Source organism: Zootoca vivipara, chromosome 10 (genome assembly GCF_963506605.1).
Source record: "Zootoca vivipara chromosome 10, rZooViv1.1, whole genome shotgun sequence".
NCBI classification, from domain to species: domain Eukaryota; kingdom Metazoa; phylum Chordata; class Lepidosauria; order Squamata; family Lacertidae; genus Zootoca; species Zootoca vivipara.
Genome location: NC_083285.1, coordinates 13,693,468 through 13,716,505, shown reverse-complemented (window position 1 = coordinate 13,716,505; position 23,038 = coordinate 13,693,468). Strand labels below are relative to the sequence as shown.

Below are 23,038 nucleotides of genomic sequence, written 5' to 3'. Positions count from 1 at the left end.
ACCCGGATAGGCGGAAAGCCAGGGACATGCTATGTCCGTCCCCCTGGACTCAGCCACGGGCACAACCCCTCTCAGGGTTGACAAAACCATTGAGTCCCTGAATTCCTTTAACAGAATACTGTACCCTTCACATAGGGATGGCGAGAACATTCCCCCATCACCTGAACCATAGCCTATCCGCAACCTTAAAAGTTGTGACGATTTGCTACGCGGCAGGCGAAACCCAAATGGCACCAGCCAATTAGCCAAGTGAGGAAAATTCCTGCCGTGCCCTGCCCTGTCCCAACAACAGATGACACATGACGGCATAGCAAGGTCAAGCACACAAGCCCTAAATGTAGGGAGAGGTGGGTGGGTGTTCCGATGCACGCACCCAAAGAGGAAGCTCTGGGTCATGTGCATGGGCATATATAGGTCCCTTGATCCATTTAGCTTGCGTCCCATTGGCCTGATTGAACCCAGCATCAAGGGTGTTGTGGCTGTCCGATCCTTCCCACCCACAACACAAGGGTTTGGTTGCCAGGTCTCGCCGCAACACATGCTCTCTTTAAGGAAACACATTGGAAAACAAAAAGGAACAACAACTAGCAGTGTTTGATTTATAATATAGGACACAACTGCTTTATAATATGATCATGGGAAATCCAGAAACTATTTAAAAAACAAAACTATGCAGCTATATAAGAGCATGAATCATTCCTGAAATCAGTGCCAGATTTACGTATAAGTCAAACAAGCTAGCTAAAGGGAAAAACCTGGGTGTACATTTCCAAAATATAAGATAAAAAACAAATAAAATAAAACCGCTACATACAGCAACAGTGTTTTGTGTTGTGTAGGCTCCTATGATGTAAGTAATGGGCCCCGCCTGCTAGACTGCTCCCTAAAATATCACTGCTTTTCTAATTTCTGTATATAGGGACTGGTTGCATGGACTGGTTACATAGTAACATGTGGCTTTAGATACCTATTAGGTCCATAAATTACCATATAACTGTTATTACAACATCAACACACAAAAAACCAGCAACAATTTGTTGTTGACAAAGGACAGCTGGACATATAAAGGGCCCCATTACCTTCAGTAGCTTAGGGCCTCATCAGACCTAAATCCGGCCCTGGCTGAAATATATTGATAAACAAGTCTCTTACATATATACCTTAAGCATGACTTTAACTCCATGAGAGGTATGAGCTTGCTTTTGGTGTGCGATCTCATTTGTATTGGGTCTAATAAAAAGGAAGGAACGTTTGGCAAACCCTCACCATGATCAACTTCCACCTGGAAACCTATGTCCCCACTGTGTGGATCCAGAATTGGCCTCCACAGTCACTTACGGACTCATTGTTGAGACCATTTTCATGGAAGACAATCTTACGAGTGATCGCCAAAGAAGAAAAAGATTAGGTCTAATTTGAGACTGTTATGAAAAAATGTACCCCAAAATGCGTTGCCTTTTAAGAAGGACAGACGTGGGTCGGAAGCTCCAAAATTTGCACTAAGTTCAGCTCCGCCGGGAAAATGACAGAGACCACACGATGCTGTCAGGAAAAACAAACTGATCCCTTTATTGCAGAATGCAAAGCTACAGCTGTAGGGTCCCTGCCTCTGGAAAGAAGGAAGGAACCCCGGGAAATGGTAAAGTCCCCTTATATACCCTCCTGTCCCTGCATGGAAATCTCTGGACTGGGAGGGAGGGGGAGACAAGGGCAACGGGTGGGGGATCGGATTAGCTGGGTGCGGAGATGACTTTTCCTTTCAGATGGAGAGATGTCAATCGCTCTTCTCCTGTCGCTGATGGTGCTCCCTGTTGTTTGGCAGGAAGGGCAATCAGTCGAGATGGGTGCAGAGGTGGGGCAGTTCCTGGCGATTTCCATGGGGTGGAAGTCCGCCCGGCAGTGTTTTCCTCCAGGCCATGGAAGGGTGGGCTACGTTGAGGATGGCAATTTATTTGAATAAAGTTGTTCCAGCTAATCCCTCTATTGTCCGTGTGTCCTTGAATGGGTATAGGGTGGTAGTAGGGCAAGGTTCAGGTGGGTTGGGATCATACAGGGTTCATACAGAAAATATACCTGGAAAACATACCTAATGCAGGGATTTCTAATTAAAAGGTAGCAGTCCTGACATATACAGTTCTAAGATATAAAACAGCAATTCTAATACAGAGGCAGCGGATAGAGATTTCATGGTAAGAGAACATATAATAGGCTGTATTATTAACTTGAGTAGAAAAGTTTAACTTTGGATTTGGGCGGTTTCCCCCCCCCCTTCTTCTGGAAACATTGTTTTGTTCTGGGCGGAGGGGAGGTGGAGAGGGGAAATGTGTGAGTTTATGCTAACTGTTGTGCATATGCAGATCCTTAAGCCTTCCTTCAGGCAGGGTCGCGTCCTAGCTGGAGGGGTGGGGAGACAGGGAAGATGGCATTGAACAGGATTCTGGGTATTGCAGCTGTCAAAATTCTGTCACCCCTCTCTGTTCATTAATAATGGTGTCCTGCAACCCCCCCCCCAATATGATTTTATAACAAGACAAACTCTCATCAACACAAAGAAGCCTCTCTCTTTTGTTTTTGTTTTTGTTTTTCGGCAGCTGAACGCATTTTATTTAAAAATTAAGACACGTAAGAGCGCTTATACAAAGTGTTTTGTTAAAAATGGACCAAGTTGCAAACTAGGAAGGTCTGAGAAGCAGCTTGCCATCCACAGCCAGCTAAAACCAGAAACCCCAAAAGTGCAGAAGGCAGAACCCCTTTTTTTCCTTCCCACCCCCTTTTCGAATATCACCTCCTTAGCAGCAATCCCAGCAAACGCCTGTTTTTTTTTTTTTTTTTTTTTGCTGGCTGTCCATCAGTTCATTTAAAAACCAAAGTGTCCAATAAAAAACAATGCAGGTTTATTCCACCATTTTAAAAAATGAAGGATTTCCTCTTTAGAATACATAAGACATTCAGGTCAATCATTGGCCACATCTCACTATAAAAGAATCAAGAATTATAAAGGCTTTGGCCCAAGAGGTCTTCAGGTTTGAGCAGCTTCTCTTTTCTGTTCTTGATGCACTGAAACGTTTAAATGTTTCTTTGCCATTCATCCCCTTTGGGAACCACGGGCTTAATCCTATCAAATCACTTAAATGGGCTATAAACAAACACCTCCCCCCCCCTTGGGGGTTTCCATCAGATAAAACGAACAGAGCCCTGGGGGTTGGTGGGTGGGGGTCGTGCAGATATAAAGCGCCCCACACCCTGCCAAGGTTTGCTCAGATCTGTAAAGAGACCTTTGACTCTCTGCGAGGCATCCTCACGTTACGGAGGCACCAACGATGCTCCTCGCGGCCGCCCTGCTCGCCTTCGCCCTGCGCCGGGCGGCGGGGCTGGACCTGGGCTTATCCACCAAGTGCGTCGCCATCCCCACGGACATGGCCATGTGTCACGACATCGGCTACTCGGAGATGAGGCTCCCCAACCTTCTGGGCCACGTCGGTTTGCCCGAGGTCGTGGGGAAAGCCGCCGCGTGGCAGCGCCTCGTCAGCACCGGCTGCCACCCGCACGCGCGGATCTTCCTCTGCTCGCTCTTCGCACCAGTGTGCTTGGACACGTGAGTACCCGTAGTCCCGCGGCCGAATCCGCGTGGGCCGACGCGGCGCCGTTCACACGTTCAACTCTCGCCACTGCGTGCAATGGTGTTGGCTGGAGGAAGATTTGAGTCCGGGGTGAGGGTGGAGTGGCGCCGACAGCCCGGCTGGTGGCTGCCCCCAACTTGGGGGAGGAAATGGGGAAGGAAGGCCTCTTCTTCCTCGATGCCCTCTCTCCGGTGCGTTTTCAGACGTGCGCGGCGTGCCTGCCTGTTTTGCTCCTAAGAACTGCCCTGCTTCCTCGACAGCTTCATCCAGCCTTGCAGAAGCATGTGCGTTGCGGTCCGCGGCAGCTGCGCTCCCGTCTTGCAATGCCAAGGACGCCCCTGGCCCGGCAGTTTGGACTGCAATCGGTTCCCTGCGGATGAGGATACGTGTCTTGCATCCCTCGGCAAAGAAGCTTTGCGTGGTCTCGGAGGTACAGCTATAAAAGGGGGGTTTGGGTTGCATGTACTGTACTTGTGACGGGTCTAAGTGGGGTGATGCTAGTTTTCAGTGTCCTCATTGTTGCCCTTGCAGAACTCTGCAGGAAAGGAGAAGGGAGTCCAAAGTAGAATTGGTTGTCTCTTGCTCAGGCTCTGCTTACGGGTGGCCTCCCTGCCTTCTGTGCTGCCAGTTTTATTGGGCACCAGATACCATTGTTTCACACACTGGTACATTCATATCCTACCTTTCTCCTCTTGAGGTTCCCAGACTCACAGCAGACTGGCAGCCTCACCCTTTCTGTTCTTGCTTGCTAGCTTGCTGTTGCGTTTTTTAAATTTCATTTTAATTTTTTTTTTTTAAAAAAATGTGCTCTCCCATTTGCCATCCCCCAGGAAGGATGCTTCAGACTTTGTTGAATGTGCTGCTTAGTTCTCAGGGGCTAATACATTACAGCCCCGAAAACAGTGTTTTCCCGCTGTAGAAAAGAAGCTTTGGGAAGGTGTGATGGAGAGGAAATGGATGGAAATGGACCCAACCCTCTCTTGCTCACCATTTCCCAGCTCCAAACTGCCCCTCTGCCCAGAGAGGTTTCTCTCTCACGGGTGGTTTTCTCGCCAGTCTTTCTGAAAGTGCCTTTGGTGCATCTCGCAGTTAGAACCTGAAATTTCATTGCCAGCCCAGCAAACACAAATTTCCTGGGCAAGATTAGCTGCCCAGTAGGCAGATATGGGACGCAGGTGGCTCTGTGGTCTAAACCGCAGAGCCTAGGGCTTGCCAGTCAGAAAGTCGGCAGTTCGAATCCCCGAGCTCCCATTGCTCGGTCCCTGCTCCTGCCCACCTAGCAGTTCGAAAGCACGTCAAAGTACAAGTAGATAAATAGGTACCGCTCCGGCGGGAAGGTAAATGGCGTTTCCATGCACTGCTCTGGTTCGCCAGAAGCAGCTTAGTCATCCTGGCCACATGACCCGGAAGCTGTTTGCGGACAAACGCTAGCTCCCTCGGCCTATAGAGCGAGATGAGCGCGCAACCCCAGAGTCGTTCACGACTGGACCTAACGGTCAGGGGTCCCTTTACCTTTTAGGCCAGGGGTCAGCAAACTTTTTCAGCAGGGGGCCGGTGAACTGTTCCTCAGACCATATGGGGGGCCGGACTATATTTGGGGGGGGGGAGAATGAACGAATTCCTATGCCCCACAAATAACCCAGAGATGCATTTTAAATAAAAGAACACATTCTACTCATGTAAAAACACCAGGCAGGCCCCACAAATAACCCAGAGATGCATTTTAAATAAAAGGACATATTCTACTCATGTAAAAACATGCTGATTCCCGGACCGTCTGCGAGCCGGATTGAGAAGGCGATTGGGCCGCATCTGGCCCCCGGGCCTTAGTTTGGGGACCCCTGTTTTAGGCAGATTGCTACATATTGTGTGGCACAATGACACGATTGCTTATCATATCCTTTGGCATATTGTTGGTGTTTGAATTTTGCTTAAGGGTTTAAACCATGATCTAAAGCTTACTGGAAAACTACCATTTAAACCATGATCTAAAGCAGGGGTCAGCAAACTTTTTCAGCAGGGGGCCGGTCCACTGTCCCTCAGACCTTGTGGGGGGCTGGACTATATTTTGGAAAAAAATATGAACGAATTCCTATGCCCCACAAATAACCCAGAGATGCATTTTAAATAAAAGGACACATTCTACTCATGTAAAAACATGCTGATTCCCAGACCGTCCATGGGCCGGATTTAGAAGGCGATTGGGCCGCATCCGGCCCCCGGGCCTTAGTTTGGGGACCCCTGATCTAAAGCTTACCGGAAAACTACAGTTTATGTTTGGAAACCTTGATTTTGGATCACACATGGAATCATGAAGAATTGAAGTTAAGTCCATGAACCTAAATCCAATGGCTATCACAAAGAACTAAAGAAGCTGCTTTATACAGAGGCAGACCATTGATCCATCTAGTTCAATATTGTCTGCTCTGACTGGCAGCAGCTCTCCAGGATTTCAGGCTGGAGTCTCTCCGAACCCTACCTGGAGATGCTGAGGGTTGAACCTTCTTGTGCAAAGCAGATGCTCTACCTCTGAGCTAATTCCTCTACCTAAACCTAATTCCACTTACCTGGGAGAAAGCTCCACTGGATTTAATGGAACTTAGTTATGTGTAGAGTATAAATGGTTAGAATTGTGCTGTTGGAAATCACTGGGTTAAAGCTGACCAAAAGTCCAGAGGTACCGTAGCATTATTATCAATTTGCGATGGGGTGGAAGGTTCACAGGCCATGAAGGACTTGCTCACAAATTTATTGACAGCTGCACGAATTATTATAGCCAGGAAGTGGAAGGGGCAAGCAGAATATAAAATGGGAGCATGGCATAAAGAGGTGTGGGATATAGCTATGAATGATAAATTAACATCTGCCATTAAGGTAAGATGGGGAATACGCAGGAGAAATTATTTTGAGGAGATATGGAGGGTGTTTGTAGAATTTGTACTGTTAAAACGGAAAGGGGTCAAACCATCGCAGGAAGTGTTGAAATTTTGGGAGGCTGGATAGTTACAATGGAATGGTCTCTGTGGTGGGGTGCATGTTTTTATTCTTATTTATTTATGATTGTTACTTTTTCAAAATAATAAAAGCAAATAAATAAAAATAAAAGCCTTTTAATATAAAAAGAAAAGAAAAGAATTGTGTCGTTGGATATAATTCCTAAGATATAACAATTGGCACATATGCTGCTGAAGAGTTCTATCTGACTGGGATAGATTTGTCGGTAGAGCTCCTTAATTTCAGGGTCATGGGTTCGAGCCCCACGTTGGACCCAAAATTCCTGCATTGCAAGAGGTTGGACTTAGACTGACCCTCGTGGTCTCTTCCTATGGGCTTATCCTATAATATACAGATCCCCTAGCTCAGCTTTATCTTCCAAGTTGTCAAAAAAATGTCTTAAGAATTCTCCAGGAGATCTCCAGACATGACAGGTTTGTTTTCTGTAGGACTCAAGTGCATGCCCCCATGACAAATTGGATTTCTCTCCTCTTCCCGCCAGCCTTTCCGAAGCCTATCTGCCAGACTTGCCCAGCCGTTGATGAGCTCTTGACGCGCAAGAAAGTGCTAGACATTTTTTGTATCGGCAATTTTGGTAAGTTATTATTGGCACAGTTAGGATCAAGGCATCCCTGGGATGGGCTTACTAGCGTCTGCACCTCTTCTCTCCTATTTGCTATATTTATACAGGAGAAGCGGCACACACACACAAACACACACGTTATTTTTCTTTCTCTCTCTTTGCAGCCGCAAAGGTGAAACTATCTAGGAAACGACCTGCATTTGGAGCTCAAGAATATAACATTGACTGTCAGGTGGAATTCATTAACCAGGGTTCGCTCTTGCCTTTCGACGCTCGCAGTGCGATTATGCAGTGGTTTCTGATCAATGAAAACTGTACTCAGCAACTGGTCCATGCCCACCGTCCCAAGGTGTATCTCATTGTGGGGACCACCGAGGAAATGAGCATCGTAGTCAACCAGGTGTATCACTGGCAGAAGTGGGATTACAGGCTGACCCTGGCAACACAGAAACTGAGGCATCGCAAATGTGCGTAACTCTTCATTATCCAGCTTCCAGCATTCGTGAAGGTTTAGTGCCTCAGTCCACTGAATCCAGGAGCGCATGCAGAGGCCCAGCATATTCTCAATAGGCCCATTCACTTCAATGGAGGGAGCTAATCTAGAACAGAAGGCATATGAATGTGTTCCTTTTTGAAATGTATGGAGAAGTTGCGTCGGGGCGGCTTAGGCTGTGTACATATTTGGAGCTCCCATTCCTGGAATAATAGGTGCAATGGCTCAGGGCAAAGGTGTCTTGTAAGATCCAAGTGTATCATAAACCAAACATCAAGCCTTACCTCTTTCTGAAGTGCGATAGAACAGATATAAATGTTTACTTGTGCTGTGGACCCTGAGTATTTTCCGTGGGATCACATCCACGTTATATATTTAAAGCACAACACTTCCGCCAAAGGATTCTGGGAACTGTAGTTTGCAAAGGGTGCTGGGAATTTTAGCTCTGCTGGGGTTCAGTTATGGTTCTCGGGATTCTTTTTTTGGGGGGTGGGGGGAAGCTGTGATGGTTAAAGTGCTACAAGTATCTGCTGTGACCGTAGTTGCAGTTGCTTGTGGCACCATGCCATGCCTTCAGAACATTTGGTTGTATCATATTGTATAATATTTAGAAAACTATAATAAAATTACTAATAAAATGCATCAAGCCTAAAGAGGTCTTTTTTTAGATTTAGGTGTTTGGGTTTAGATTTCTTTGGATTTAATCACATGTGATTTTGCTGGCATTTACAATTTATGCAAACTACCACCATCTGCTTAATGCAACATGTGTCTCCCTAAACCGTTTCACATGAAAGAAAAGAGTTCAGGGGCTGGAAGGGATCTACAATGTCATCCGAGTGGCATGTGCACCCCTTACATTGCTTTGTGATTGGCATTTATGACATTAATGCTCTGCTGCTCTTAGGAGCAATGCTCAGGTCTTCTGGGCCCAGAGCACTATTTATATGCAAACCCTTCCTCTGAGGTATATGATCCTTGGCCAACAAAGTCAACCATGTTGACTACGTCTGCTTATATGAAATTTGAGGGGGAAAGAAATAGCAATATTGTTCCACAAGTACACTCTAAAAGTGGTGTACAGGGCTGGACTTTAAAACGATATACAGTGGTACCTTGGTTCTCAAATTTAAAACGTTCCGTAAATCCGTTCCAAAACCAAAGCGCGCTTTCCCATAGAAAGTAATGCAAAATGGATTAATCCGATCCAGACTTTTAAAAAACAACCCCTACAACAGCAATTTAACATGAATTTTACTATCTAACGAGACCATTGATCCATAAAATGAAAGCAATAATCAATATACTGTACTATAAAATAAATAAGACAGTACTGCAGATGATAAAAAAAAGTTTTTTAAAAAATTCTTACCTGCACTGATGATAGTCGTTGTTTGGATGGGGGGTATTTATCCATTTCCGCAGTCACACAATCAATCAATCCGTCGCTGAGCTGGGTTCCACACAGTCAGAAAAACAAATTAACCGAAAAAGCTTCAAAAACAAAAATGCAAAATAAATAGCAAAAACAAAAGCGCCAAACTTAATCTGTTCCAGAAGTCCATTTGACTTCCGAAATGTTCAAAAACCAAGGTGCAGCTTCTGATTGGTGCAGGTGCCCCGGAAACAATAGCCAACAGCCGCATTGGACGTTCGGCTTCCGAAAAATGTTCGAGTACCAAGGCGTTTGAGAATCAAGGTACCACTGTACCACATACTACCACATTAAAAGTAGATTCTGTATTTACAGAATGGGAGAATGCCCCAAAAGCTATTCCCTGTAGGATTTTTTTAAAAAATGCACATCAAGCAATGATTCTTGTTTGTGAGGCCCACTACCCTCAGTCAAAGGTTCAGGTAACACATATTTCAACTAGGAACGCAATGAAACAGTTCAGACACCACTTGCAAAAAAATAGATTTAATACCAAACTCCCTTCTCTAGTTGCCAGTTCTTATGTAGCCAAAACAGTACAACCCACACACAAGAGGTAGATATTGGCCAGCTTGAGGGAACTCCAAGGTTTGCAGAAGTATGCAAATATTTAGGAGGGGAAACAGTACTCCGAGGTGATCTCCTACCTGTACGACAAAAAAAACAAAAAAACTCAGCCCGGTGAAAAATGGGCACATTGTGACCGCAGAATGCCAACTAACTTGGAAGTGAGAAATGGAATATTCTAGAAGAGGGCTTGACTGGAAACCTGAACAGTCTATAGCGTATTTCACACTGTAATATTTTGTTATAGCCAGGCCCCACCTGACACTCCTAGATTCAACATCTATGACAGGCAAATAATTGCCTGTGCACGTATTAAATACTTGCTAGTTAAGAATCCATGGAGATATCAACAACGGAAGTTTTTCCTTGTGGAATTTGTCTTTGAAATTTACCACAGCTCCAATTACAGTCCAAATTAACCCCGGAAACAAGAAATAGCTGTTGATAGGCAATGACTCTCTCCTGCAAACATCTTCTGCGTGCATCTGGAAACAAGCAAAGGGTGTTGCTGCTTACAAAAGGGATTTTGCTGCCTAAAGCAGAAAAGCAGATGTAAAAATATGAAAATAACAAAGTGTAAGAGCCAATCTGAAAACAATTATGGTATAAAAATGATAAGAATATAATAATATCTAATTTAAAGAATGTAACATTAAGGTATAATTTAAAGAATGTAACATTTAATTCAAAGAATGTAACATTAAGGTATAATAAGCAGGAGAAGTTAATGTGTAAAGAACAAGAAAAGAACAAGAAAAGGAACAAGAAAAGGAAGTTGAGGGAAGTCATGGGGGGGGAGTTTGGGAACTGTATTTTACTTTTGTCTTGATACAATGTTATTGTGATGAATATAAAATTGTAAAACTTATATTAAAAAATTATTTGTGCCTGTCTTCACAACAGATCCCAGCACCAGAACAAACTCTTGCAAGAGACGAGTTTGGGAAACTAAGGCAGACAGTTTTTATTATGTATTTTGTGGTGTTATATCTTGATTTTATTCCGTGAACCGCCCTGAGACCCCTTCGGGTGTAGGGTGTGATATATCAATTCAATCAATCAATCAATCAATGACGAGAGACTATGTTCTAGGCCCCATATTTATTTGTTCGTTTTTCCTTATTGAATTTATAGGCCGCCCTATAACTGGGGTGGGGTGGGGGGTTTGTGGGGTGGGGGGTTTCCTCAGGACGGTTCACAGAATAGATAAAATAAAAACAGATAATTTTTGGGGTCTCGATGGCATCCACCTGAGAGCTCAAATGTGACATTGCTGGTGTCCTAACTTTTCCCTCAGATCATCTTCCATACCAGAGGACTGGAAAGTAGCCAATGTAACACCAATTTTTAATTTAATTTATTTTCCCCCTTTGAATGGCTTTCATAAGAGAAAGGAGGAAAGCCAGGCAGGAAAAGAGAAGGGGGAATTTTAACATATACAAGAAAAAGTATTGCTCGAAATCAGGGATGGGAAAGTATGGCCTTCCAGATGTTTATGACAAGAGAGGGGCCAAGGTTGTGTGCAATTCAGGGACAGATTTTCTATGTGGGAGGCAGGCAGGCAGGCAGGTAGCTGAATGTTGTGTTTGGGAAGTTTGTTTACATATGTTTGTTAGTTGTAAAGGAAGTCTGTGTGTGACTCATTGCTCTTTACACCTAGGTCTTAATAGCTACGCTGGAACATCTAACTACAGGTTTGAAGCAATGCCAGTGTGACTTAGTTGGCCCGACGACTGTAGTGGAAGACAGAGAGTGAGAAGAAGTGAGAGGTTTGCTAGTCCAGCCTTCACCAGCCTGGTGCCCTCCAAACGTTGCTTGATTCAGTTCCCATGATGGGAGTTGAAGATCAACATCATCTGGAGGGAATCGATATCAGATGCTAGGGACAAAAATCAAGGACCCTAGTAAGGCTGCCTTATACAAGCGGCCTATTTGTCTAGGGTCTCTGCCTAACCCTTTCAAATGAACCCAGGACTGCACCTGGGACTTTGGGCAGGCAAAGCATGTTCTTGACTCCACCTCTGATCTAAGGTCCCTCTCCAAAGAAAATGAAAGATCTGATCCGAGATCTCTGGCATCTCATCTCATTCAGCCCTAAGGCCATCTTGTGAATACAGCCCTGGAGCATGGGGGTAGCCGGGGGTAGGTAAAGGTAAAGGATCCCTGGACGGTTAAGTCCAGTCAAAGGTGACTATGGGGTTGCGGCACTCATCTCGCTTTCAGGCCGAGGCAGCCGGCATTTGTCCACAGACAGCTTTCCGGGACATGTGGCCAGCATGACTAAATAACTTCTGGTGCAACAGAGCACATGGAAACGCCATTTAGCTTCCCGCCGCAGTGGTACCTATTTATCTACTTGCACTGGCTTGCTTTCTAGGTTGGCAAGAGCTGGGGTAGAGCAACGGGAGCTCACTCCATCGCGGGGATTCAAACCACCAACCTTCCAATCAGCAAGCCCAAGAGGCTCAGTGGTTTAGACCACAGCACCACCACTGGGGGGGGGCAAGGGCGCCAGCTGCCCCCATCAAGTAAATAAAAAATACCTAGCCGACTGACCAACTGGGTCACAGATAGCTCAGTTGTGCCCCTCACATAATATAAATCCTGACACACACATCCAGCATAAATCCTGGCTACGCACATGCCCTGGAGGCTTGTGGTTCATAGCTTGTCCTGGCCACTGTGTTTCACAATTCAGAAGAGGGAGTGGGGGCAGCTATTGCCCTCATATCTTGCACATGGAGTTAGTGGAGACATCTATTTGACCATTGTTAAGATGGATGCTCCTGGTCCCCATATCTTTCTGCCTTGGGGAGAAAATCAGCATGGGAACAATTGTTTTGGGAAAAGGTAAAGAGATAAGCAGTCTCTCCTGCTGTTGCTCTTCCAGCCTAAACCTTCAGTGGATCTATCTATATCTATCTCTCTATCTCTCTGTCTATCTATCTCCTGCATTGCAGAGGGTTGGACTAGATGACCCTCAGGATCCCTTCCAGCTCTATGATTCTATGAAAGGAACACACAACTGTGTCATGTAAGTTGCTGGAAGCCACCTTGAGTGGCTGGGGCAACCCAGTCAGATGGGTGGCATATATTATTATTATTATTATTATTATTATTATTATTATTATTATTAGTCTTAGGATCCAGTTGCCATCCTCTTAGCAGTATAATTCAATGTCTGGAGGGGTTTCAGTAAAACCACAAATGGGCCTTGTGAAACCATCAGGGATAACCACTTCATTAAGACACAAGCTTTCATGGACCGCAGTCCATTAAACGTGTAATTGCATCTTCCAAAATGGACTGGCGGCCATGAGAATTTAAATGTGCTCACCTTTAAGATAGCAAACAGGATTCGGATGTTAACATAGGATAGTGAATGGTCTGTAGTCTTCTTATTTGCGCTTCCCTTTCCCAGGGCAGGGGTCGGCAAGGTTTATCTTGCCTGGGTCGGATTGGTCCCGCAGAGATCCCTCCGTGGGCCGGATTGCGTGTGTGCAGCTGCAATTTTCGGCATCCACATGAGCGCAGACATGATTTTCGGCGCTGCAGAAGCGAGTCCCCACACCGGTTTAGCGCAGCGCGCAAGCAGGCAGCTTGGCTTGGGGGTGGCTCGGGGGCCGGTCAAACGGCCTCAACAGGCTGCTTCCGGCACATGGGCCTTAGGTTGGTGACCCCTGCTTTAGGGAACAACACCTTGTTTCCTTTGGGGAGGGGGTGAACAGTTCTATAATGTTTGAATTTATCCACAAATGTACAAATTGAGGACAGGTTCCAGAGGAGTTGGGCCTAGGCAGAAGCCACAACTTAACACATATACTGTACAATCAGCAAATCCCACTGCTCCCAGATCAACTATTCCATTACAGAGATCCAGAAGTCAGCTAAGTCCTCTTTCCGTGTCTAAAAAACTGCAGTGCCTCCCGCCTCCTGTATATACAGCATTAACCTTTAGCTGTGTTGTTGGGGTGGGGGAGAAAAAGTACGCCCCTGTTTGAAACAAAAGAATGCAAGACCCTCCAGCTATTTCCTAGCTATTGAGAGAACATCTAATGCCCATTTAGCCAGCAATCTCCCTAACTAAAGAAAAGTATAGCCAAGCCTGCCAGACTCTTGGATCCCAATTGAGACATCACCTGAAGATCTCTGGCTATCAGCATTCATTTTCCAAGCTGAAGACTCTGGGCAGTTATTGCCTTAAATGGGAATAACTCAGCGATAGTTAGTGTTACACTTAAGGGAGCCTCACTGTTCCATCACTTTTTGCACTATTCAGATGGCAAACACATCAGGGCTGTAGGGGGGAAGCTGGTATCCTCAGGAAGAATTCTATCTATCTAACATCTAATGTATATTCTGCTTGGTTGCAGTAAAACCACAGAGTAGTTTATAAAGAATATTAAAATAATCAATAAAAACAGTTAAAAACAGCTAAAGATAATTAAAATGAACAGTAAAATAAATTAAAACACACCTACAGCTATGTGTCTGGAGAGACATGCCCAGTGCTTTTTTTCCCTAAAAAAAGTTTAGGGGTATTCTCATGTTCCTACTCATATTGAAATACTGCCCCTCAATGAGGCCAAACTTAGATGCACAAAATGTTTAGGGGTATGTGTACCCCTGTGTCGTCTCCCCCTCACCCCCGAAAAAAGCACTGGACATGCCTAAACAAAAGTGTCTTAAGCAGGGGCCAAAATGTGCTTGATGTCAAGTGACAGGGAGTTCCAAAGTGTAGGTGCTGGATTTCTTACAACGGCGAAGCAAGTATCACGTGACGCCTGGCCAAAACCATAATAGATTCTGGCTTCGATAGTGACATGGAGCTGTGTGATGAGGTTAAGGTGGGCAAGTTCCAATCCCTGTTCAGCCATGACAGTGATCTGGGGCTGGTTACTGTTCTCTCAGCTACCTCAGCATAGCTGCCAAGTTTTCCTTTTACTCGCGAGGAAGCCTATTCAGCACAAGGGAATTTCTCTTTTAAAAAGGGAGAACTTGGCAGCTATGTACCTCAGGGGTGTTGTCAGGATAACATGGCGCAAATGCACACCCCACTCAGGCTCCGTGGAGGAAAGATGAGGTGAGAGAGAGAAAAAATGTAACAGATGAACCTTCCTTACACAACTTCCTCTCCAAAGTGGCCTTGAGGAGGAAAGATGCTTTTAAATGCTCCTCCCTCCTAGGCAGTAATTGTTGACATGACTATAACTCCCATCTGAAGAGTTGGCTTCATCAGAGACTCAACCCACTTCTCACCCAGCAACAATGCAGATCTTGCTTGCCACTTGCTTCCTCTCAGCACTCATAGCCAGAGGTGAGTATCCCGTCCTATGGAGGTAGAGTTATATCTATTCTAGAGCATCTATATCTATATCTGGGTGTGGGTATAATATTATTGTCGCCATCCATCTGTCTGGAAGACAATGGAAGTGTGCACCTTTCGTGGTAAAGTCAAGCCGTTTGAGAGCTACAGCGATCGCAATATGGGATAGACATGTTTTGTTGCAGCTGGGGCAGACAAAGATGTCCGATTGTGCTGATGCTGGTGTACCATGGCATTTCTTCTTTCTACGCTTCTCCCAGCAGTCATTCCTCCTCTGGTATATAATGTACGGCTAACACATGCTTTCTCCGATGGCTTGTGTGTAAATGTATGTGTGTTTGCATGTGTGTGCTTAAGAAGCAAGGATTCTCTGACACCCTTTTCTTTAAATATCCCCACTTAATGCTGTTTGCTTTAGAATATTATAGCTCTACAGGAGATAATTGTATGTTATAGCCTTCATGTTCTGTTTGTGGAGTTAGCCATGGTGCTGGTCAGGCCCTGTGTGGAGCAAGATATGGGACTAGCTAGACTTTTGGTGCAATCCAGTCTTCCTTTCTTGGGCTCCTTGATCACTGCAGATGGTGACAGCAGTCACGAAATTAAAAGACGCCTGCTTCTTGGGAGAAAAGCAATGACAAACCTAGACAGCATCTTAAAAAGCAGAGACATCACCTTGCCGACAAAGGTCCGTATAGTTAAAGCTATGGTTTTCCCAGTAGTGATGTATGGAAGTGAGAGCTGGACCATAAAGAAGGCTGATCGCCGAAGAATTGATGCTTTTGAATTATGGTGCTGGAGGAGACTCTTGAGAGTCCCATGGACTGCAAGAAGATCAAACCTATCCATTCTTAAGGAAATCAGCCCTGAGTGCTCCCTGGAAGGACAGATCGTGAAGCTGAGGCTCCAATACTTTGGCCACCTCATGAGAAGAGAAGAATCCTTGGAAAAGACCCTGATGTTGGGAAAGATTGAGGGCACTAGGAGAAGGGGACGACAGAGGACAAGATGGTTGGACAGTGTCCTCGAAGCTACGAACATGAGTTTGACCAAACTGTGGGAGGCAGTGCAAGACAGGAGTGCCTGGCGTGCTATGGTCCATGGGGTCACGAAGAGTCGGACACGACTAAACGACTAAACAACAACAGACTTTTGGTGCAATCCAGTCTTCCTATGTTGTTATGTTCCTAATTTTCTAGAAGACATACATTCCAGTTATTATGTATTGCATCATGTGTATATGTGTGTGTTTCAGCAAGAAACAAGGAGTGAACATGGTTATCGGTGCATCTGTTTTGAAGTCAATGGTTTATCACTTTTAAATAAAAATAAAAATATTTTTACTGTTGTTGTTGCTTTTTAAACTGCTTTGCAGAGCTGCGTATGCCTATGCAGCCTGACCTTCACCCATAGGAAAAACCTGTTGCCTTCAGGCACATTAGGAAACACTGGCTCATGGTTAGCATTGAATTAACTACCATTCCAATTGTCTTCCACACAAAGAATGGTGGTGGCCCCATTGCCTCAGGCCACAAACATGTTCTGGGCTGGCCCTGTGCAGAATAAATTATGCAAATTCTTGCAAACCTACCTTATTTGCAAAACGTCGCTGGTTTCAGGATGCTACTTTCCCCCTGCAGGACTTAGGTGGTTTGCTTTGTTTTGAAGCTTAAGAGTTATACACAGATCTGTCAACAATCTGGCAAATTAGCCTTAACTTAGAAACAAGGACTCGCCCAAAGACAGCAAAAATGTTTCTTAGCTGATGCTGAACAGGTATGTGAACCAGGTGAGCAAGTTATGGCTGGTGGCGATGTCGTCAAGTCAGCTTAAGAGACGGATGGTGGTAGAACTCATCCCTTGTCTCTGAAACTGATGAAAATCGAAAGAAGCGCCTCAAGGTGTTTTCCTAATATATGTGAGGTAAGAAGACGGCCTCTCTATCATGGCTTGTTTAGCTTTAAGTTTATGCAAATGCTAGGAATTAATTATACCCAGTCTACATTCTCTCCCCCCCCCCGCATTCTTAAAAGCATGTGCAACTGTATACACACACCCATAATTTAAGTATGGGGACTGGTTTTGATCCTGTCAGACAAGTGCATCTGGTCTGAGAGGAAACTTCATCCTTTAAAGCTATTTAGGTCCGGACATTTCCTTCCCTGGAAAAACAGAGAGGTACAGAGAAATCATAGGAAACTAGTACAGTAAAACCAACTGACTTAATATATTTCCTATCTTTTTTCCTTTTCCTTTTCCAGGGACTGCTTTACAATGTGAATCTTGCACAGGTCTAGGCCAAAACTGCACAGGTGAAGTGGTGACTTGCCCCCAAGACCACAATTTCTGTGGCATCACTTTGTTTGAAAGTGAACTTTTTGAAGGTATTCGTGAATTTTTTTTATTTTTTTTGTGGCAGTGGTGGGACACATCCATGATTTGTTGTTGCATATTGGTGAGGGTTTACTATTGGTGCCTCTGCCACTGGAAGGCCTGCGGATGACTGTCTTCTTAAGGGCCTCATCTGTGGTGGCCCCCTCTCTCCATGGTAATTCTCTACCTTAGCAGAACCAGTCAACTAGGGGTGTAATACTTTCCTTTTTAAAAGCACTCACACTGGGTAGAGCAATACTAACTAGGAAAATATGGCTGGAAAATAGTCACCAGATTCACACCAGTGCAAGCCATTTACACTGGGGCAGGGGACTGGATCCCATCCTTATCCCTACCAACCGGTGTAACAGGGCATGAGGAGTGAACTGTTAGGTGACCATCAGCTCATGAACTTCTACAAAGGACAAACCATGGTAACAACAAACCATGGTTATCCTGGAGACAACTAAACCATGAGTCCAGGCTCTGGCAACACACTAAACCAAGGCATGCTCAGCTCAGCCTGGTACAGCAGCAGAATGGCTGTGGTTTTAGACTTTTGTATTTTGTTGTGCTGCATTCTATTTTATTGCATCATGGTTAATTTTGTAAGTGTTTCAGAGTGCAATATCGGCAGGGAAGGGGATGGCGGAGTCGCTATGATGCAGAGGTTAGAGAGTTGGGCTAACTCTCAGCTTAATCTACCTCACAGGGTTGTTGTGAAGTTGAAATAGAAGGGCGATTAATTATGTGTGCTGCTTCAAAGTCCTCTTTAAAAAGCTGGGAGACAATTGTGGTAAACACATAAGAATGCAATTATTATTATTTAAATGTAAATAAAAAAACCCACATAGTATCATTGTGCGAGGGGCCTGACAGCAGGGGCCTCTAGTTTCCCCAGTTTTCAGTAATATATGATTTTATAGAAATGATTCGCTTTTGAGCCTCTGTGCTATGTGCATCATCCTCACCATCCGACAGGAAGTCTCACGTCTTTCTCCCCATGCCTTCTTGCAGAAAATGTAAAGGTTAATGGCATTATTAAGAACTGTGTTTCATCCAATTACTGCGAAGCCGGTTCCGCTGATATTAACTTGGGTAAAAAGAGAAGATCGAGGACCAGTGTTTCCTGCTGTGAGACAGATGCTTGCAATACAGCCTTTCCTGCCAAATGTAGGTATCAGTTTCTCCTGTTCTTCTCTGGTCCCTTTTGCACACCCAACTGTATAGACATGCCTTGGAGCTTTTGTTGAAAGACAGGTTGCCAGGATAGGCTGGCCTAAGGCATTTTCCCTCTCCCTTTAACAGTATATATATAAAGTAAATGTTCATAAATGTACAAGGTACATAAATGTACAAGTGGTAGCTTTGGTTGCAAACGGGATCCGTTCCGGAGGCCTATTCGCAACGTGAAAAGCCCGGAACCTGAAGCACCGTATCTGCGCAGGTGCTCAGCGCGATCTGACGTTTGTGCGCATGCGCAAAGTGCAATTTAGCGCCACTGCACATGCGCGAGCGGCAAAACCCAAAAATAACTCTTTCCAGTACTTCCGGGTCGTTGCAGAATGCAACCTGAAAAACGTAACATGAAGCAAACATAACATGAAGTATTACTGTATATAAACCACATGTCTGAAACAGTACAGAACAATCCTGAAGCCATTTTGACTCTCCCAAATTGACCTCAAATATTTCTCTGCAAGGAGGAAGGAAACGGGAAAACCTCCCCATTGCCTCTTTGCTCACAAATCCTGTCTTAAGGGCGTTTCTGAGTATGAATAGGGTGAGCCTGTGACCTGAATTCAGGAACTGGTTATTTACCATCACAAAAGAATGGCTAGGATGCCAGGTAAAAGCAATCAGTGACCATTATTAGGTATCCTGGCAGACATATTCTCTGGTTGGCCTCTGTTATTTTCCTCCTACTGATAAAGAACCTACATAAGGACTCTATACCGGCTCTTGGGTACCCCATAAGGGAAAAGGAGCAGTTTTTTTCTTATAACAATGGGGAAGTGCCAGAAAATGGGGTCCCCTTAGCAAGTTTCCCCCTCTTTGGAATCTCTAGCTTCACGTAAGCCTTTTTCATACTTTACGACTCTTTTTCTCATGCCACTGTGCAGCACAGTTATATTCGCAGCACCCAGTAATGTTTTCAGGAAGTTGACTTTTTCTCTGTTGGTTCAGTGAAGCGTTTGGAGACCAAACTCAACGGCTTGCGGTGCCCAGCCTGCTATGCTTCCTTTTCTGACTCATGCAGTGATGAAACAGTGGACTGTGTTGGATCTGAATCTCATTGCATTGACTTAGCTGGATTCATACATACAGGTAATTTATTCATACTCATGCATGCGTGCATTTGGTTTGGGTTCTTTCAGACTTCAGTCATTATCTTCATATCATAAACACAGTTCAGATGCCTATTCCCCCGCCTTAAAAAAAAATCTGGCAGGAATTTCAAGAAGTTCTGGAGGAGCAAAAGAGTGGTAAATTCTTTTTACCATGCGGCTGAATGCAACAGATGGCTCTCAGCTTCCCATGCCCACGGGAATAAATTCTCTTTTGGCTTCCCTGCGAATGAAATTCTAGTTTTATTTTATTTTTTAAAATTATTACATTTATATCCCACCTTCCTTCCAAAACATGTAAGCTCTACCCAGACTCACACTTGCTTAGCCCTGGGAAATGGACTGTATTTATTAACTTCCAACCAAGCATGAAATATCACCTGAATTAGCCAAGGCACCAAGGTTGTTCCTTGATTATGGGCTGTTCTGTTGATTCTGATGTCTACTGTGTTGTTGTTTTCCTTTGCTGTTTTTTTTTTTTTAAAGAAACTTGTGTCCGGATTTTTGCTTCTTCAAATATGGCAACCCTACTATAAAAAATGTAACAGTTAAGTCCAGTCATGAACGACTCTGGGGTTGCAGCGCTCATCTCACTTTACAGGCGAAGAGAGCCGATGTTTGTCCATAGAAAGTTTTTCCGGGTCATGTGGCCAGCATGACTAAGCCGCTTCTGGTGAAACCAGAGCAGCGCACGGAAATGCTGTTTACCTTCCTGCCAGAGCGGTACCTATTTATCTACTTGCACTTTGACGTGCTAGGTTGGCAGGAGCTGGGGCCGATCAAACGGGAGCTCACTCCATCGCAGGGATTCGAACTGCCGACCTTCTGACCGGCAAGCCCAAGGCTCATTGGTTTACACCACAGTGCCACCCACGTAGAAAGCAACACAATAAATATTATTCTATTCTATATTGTTGTAGTATTGCATTTGATTGTGAGATACCTTGCAACTTTTAGGAAAGAGGCAGGATATCAGTCTATCCAAACAAAATAAAAATTCCCAGAAAATCTGCCCTCTGTTCTTGAAAGTGTAAGGGGGGGGGGGCTGATCTTTAGATGATTAACTGCTGCCCTCTTGTGGCTGACAACCACCTTATTATATTCTCTCTTTCCAATACCAGGGGAAGCTACTGGGAAAGTTGCTATGAAGGGTTGTGCTACACCTGCCGTCTGCGCTCCTATTTTGGGAGGGGCAGCAACATTTACGGGGATCAGTTCGGCCATCACGAACCTTGAGTGCAGAGCAGCCTCCGGCAGCACAGCCAATATGCCTCTTGGACCAACTGGGTTCCTCCTTTCCACCGTTGTTGGTTTTTTTCTCATGAAGCTCTGTTCCTAACTTACAATCTGTGTGCATTAACAAACGGACGGAGGTGCTAAGCCGAGGCTTGTGTTGAAAGCTTGACAACTCTCTCTTAGCATAACTGGATGACCTGAGCATTTGCTCTTGCGCGTGTTAAGGACTACGGGGCAAGCATTGATTCCAGTTAATCGATCAATGTAACAATAAAAGTGAGAATTGCAGCCACAGGTGTACTAAAGACTGAGTAGAGTGCTTTTCTCTCCACGGTGAAGGTCTGTTCACAAACTCCTTTCAGGCTGTGTCTGCTTTGGACTTTGGCCAGATGAACTAAGCTGGTAACATTCATGTCATCAACACCAAGCACTAAAGCCAATGCAAGCCCTTCCTCTACATCAGCTTTCACCTGCATGTTCATCTAAAGGAATATGTGCCAACATCTAATTGACATTTAACAACAATAGCAAACCGATTAAATATTTGCTTGAATAACAATTTGGCTCCTTACCCATTCTTCTGTCTGACCGATCTTGTTAAATAGCAAAATCAATAGTAAAATAAAAAACGAAACCTGGGAATATCGATTCGTTTCTTGTTGGTTTCAGCTTTGGGGAGGTTATGAACCTTCTCTGTGTGTTTTACAGCCCCTTTTTGGATTTCCAATCAATATGATTGTTTGATGGGTTGCAACAATTATCAATTGTACTTCACATCTTAGTTCCTTCATGCTGAAACACAGGAAAAGAGCATTCGTGTTAACTAAATGGGCATGTGAAATATCTGGAAACGGCTCTTAATTGATCCAATTGCTTTAAAGTATTTTTATGGAGCCCATAAGTTCAGAACTTGAAATGAAATGCATGTCCATTTCTATTTGCCCATGGCCCCAAATTGGATCATTCCACATGTGTGGGTTATCAGAATCAAACTTTAGCCTGGTTCATCCCTGTACCATGTATAAAATCTTTAGGATGAAACTAGGCTCACCTGAGTAAATACGTATGGCCCCTTCATGTAGTGCCTGATGCTATAGCATTGTTGAAAATATGTGTGTTTGGACCTCACTGATGTTTGGATGGGAGACCACTGGAAGCAGCACTGAGTTCCCAAAAGGTTCCGCAGGATAGCAGCCTGAGACGATGTCAGAACCAGCCCTGTTTTTATATCTTTGTGTTATACTTTCTGCTACATGGCAGATTTGGGTGGTATTGCAAGAGTACAGCAACTTCTGCCCTGTAGCCTGAAAGCTGGACCACATCACAAGACAGCAGATAACGGGGAGGGATGTTTCTGTGATTGGCATCTGAATTTGATTTATACTGTACCTGTGGTTTCTCAGCCTTCTCAGCTAAAACCTGAAGCCAGAAGCCGCTCCCTTAGTATGTGCACTTATGTATGAAGCACCTGCACACTGGTTTTGTGTATGCGTCTGTATTATTAGCGCCACTCCAGTGGCGGAGCTTCATGCTCCGGCACCGGGGGCGGGGCGCGCCTCCCGGAGGGGCAGGGCGCATGTTCCGGGGGTGGGGCGCGCCTCCCGGAGGGGTGGGGCACACATTCCAGGGGCGGGGGGGCGGGGCGCGCCTCCCAGAGGTCCGTGGCATGCCTCCCAGGGGCATGGCATGCCCCCCGGAGGGGCGTGGCACACATTCCGGGGGTGGGACGTGTGTTTTGGGGCGGGGCGGGCGCCCGCGGCCCACCCCCACCAACCCTATCTTCCTACGCCCCTGCGCCATTCAAAACCTTTAGTTGATTAGTGGCTTGAAAATTCTGGATCTTACAGACCCTCCAAGTGTCCCTATTTTCCAGGGACATCCCCAGATTTAGAGAAGCTGTTCCAGTTTCTGACATGATCCTGGAATGTCCTGTTTTTCTTTAGGATGTCCCTACTGTATTTTCAGTGAAGAAATGTTGGAGAGTCTGGAGTTATGCGACCCCTGAGCCAAGGAGATAAGATACAACCTTTAGAAGACACATGGAAACAGCCCTGTATAGGGAA

At 45.0% G+C, this 23,038-nt stretch overlaps 2 protein-coding genes across 2 annotated transcripts; both read left to right on the top strand.

The window, feature by feature from the left end:
• Positions 1–3,320: 3,320 nt before the first annotated feature.
• Positions 3,321–7,672, top strand: LOC118091106 (secreted frizzled-related protein 2-like). The gene is made up of 4 exons (XM_035127747.1): positions 3,321–3,595; positions 3,881–4,050; positions 7,117–7,209; positions 7,362–7,672. Exons 1-4 carry the CDS (start codon positions 3,321–3,323, stop codon positions 7,670–7,672), a joined length of 849 nt encoding a protein of 282 aa, XP_034983638.1.
• Positions 7,673–14,951: 7,279 nt separating this feature from the next.
• Positions 14,952–21,528, top strand: LOC118091396 (phospholipase A2 inhibitor and Ly6/PLAUR domain-containing protein). The gene is made up of 5 exons (XM_035128362.2): positions 14,952–15,009; positions 17,280–17,402; positions 18,409–18,564; positions 19,579–19,719; positions 20,861–21,528. The coding sequence occupies exons 1-5, from the start codon at positions 14,961–14,963 to the stop codon at positions 21,076–21,078; spliced, it is 687 nt and encodes a 228-aa protein (XP_034984253.1). The 5' UTR covers positions 14,952–14,960; the 3' UTR covers positions 21,079–21,528.
• Positions 21,529–23,038: the final 1,510 nt, after the last annotated feature.

Excerpts from the sequence above, each read along its gene's own strand:
- LOC118091396 (XM_035128362.2), top strand. The coding sequence starts at position 14,961 with ATGCAGATCTTGCTTGCCACTTGCTTCCTCTCAGCACTCATAGCCAGA. Across the intron at positions 15,010-17,279 it reads CTCAGCACTCATAGCCAGAG|GGACTGCTTTACAATGTGAA; the intron begins GTGAGTATCCCG and ends TTCCTTTTCCAG. Across the intron at positions 17,403-18,408 it reads TGAAAGTGAACTTTTTGAAG|AAAATGTAAAGGTTAATGGC; the intron begins GTATTCGTGAAT and ends GCCTTCTTGCAG.
- LOC118091106 (XM_035127747.1), top strand. The coding sequence starts at position 3,321 with ATGCTCCTCGCGGCCGCCCTGCTCGCCTTCGCCCTGCGCCGGGCGGCG. Across the intron at positions 3,596-3,880 it reads GCACCAGTGTGCTTGGACAC|CTTCATCCAGCCTTGCAGAA; the intron begins GTGAGTACCCGT and ends CTTCCTCGACAG. Across the intron at positions 4,051-7,116 it reads AGCTTTGCGTGGTCTCGGAG|CCTTTCCGAAGCCTATCTGC; the intron begins GTACAGCTATAA and ends TCTTCCCGCCAG.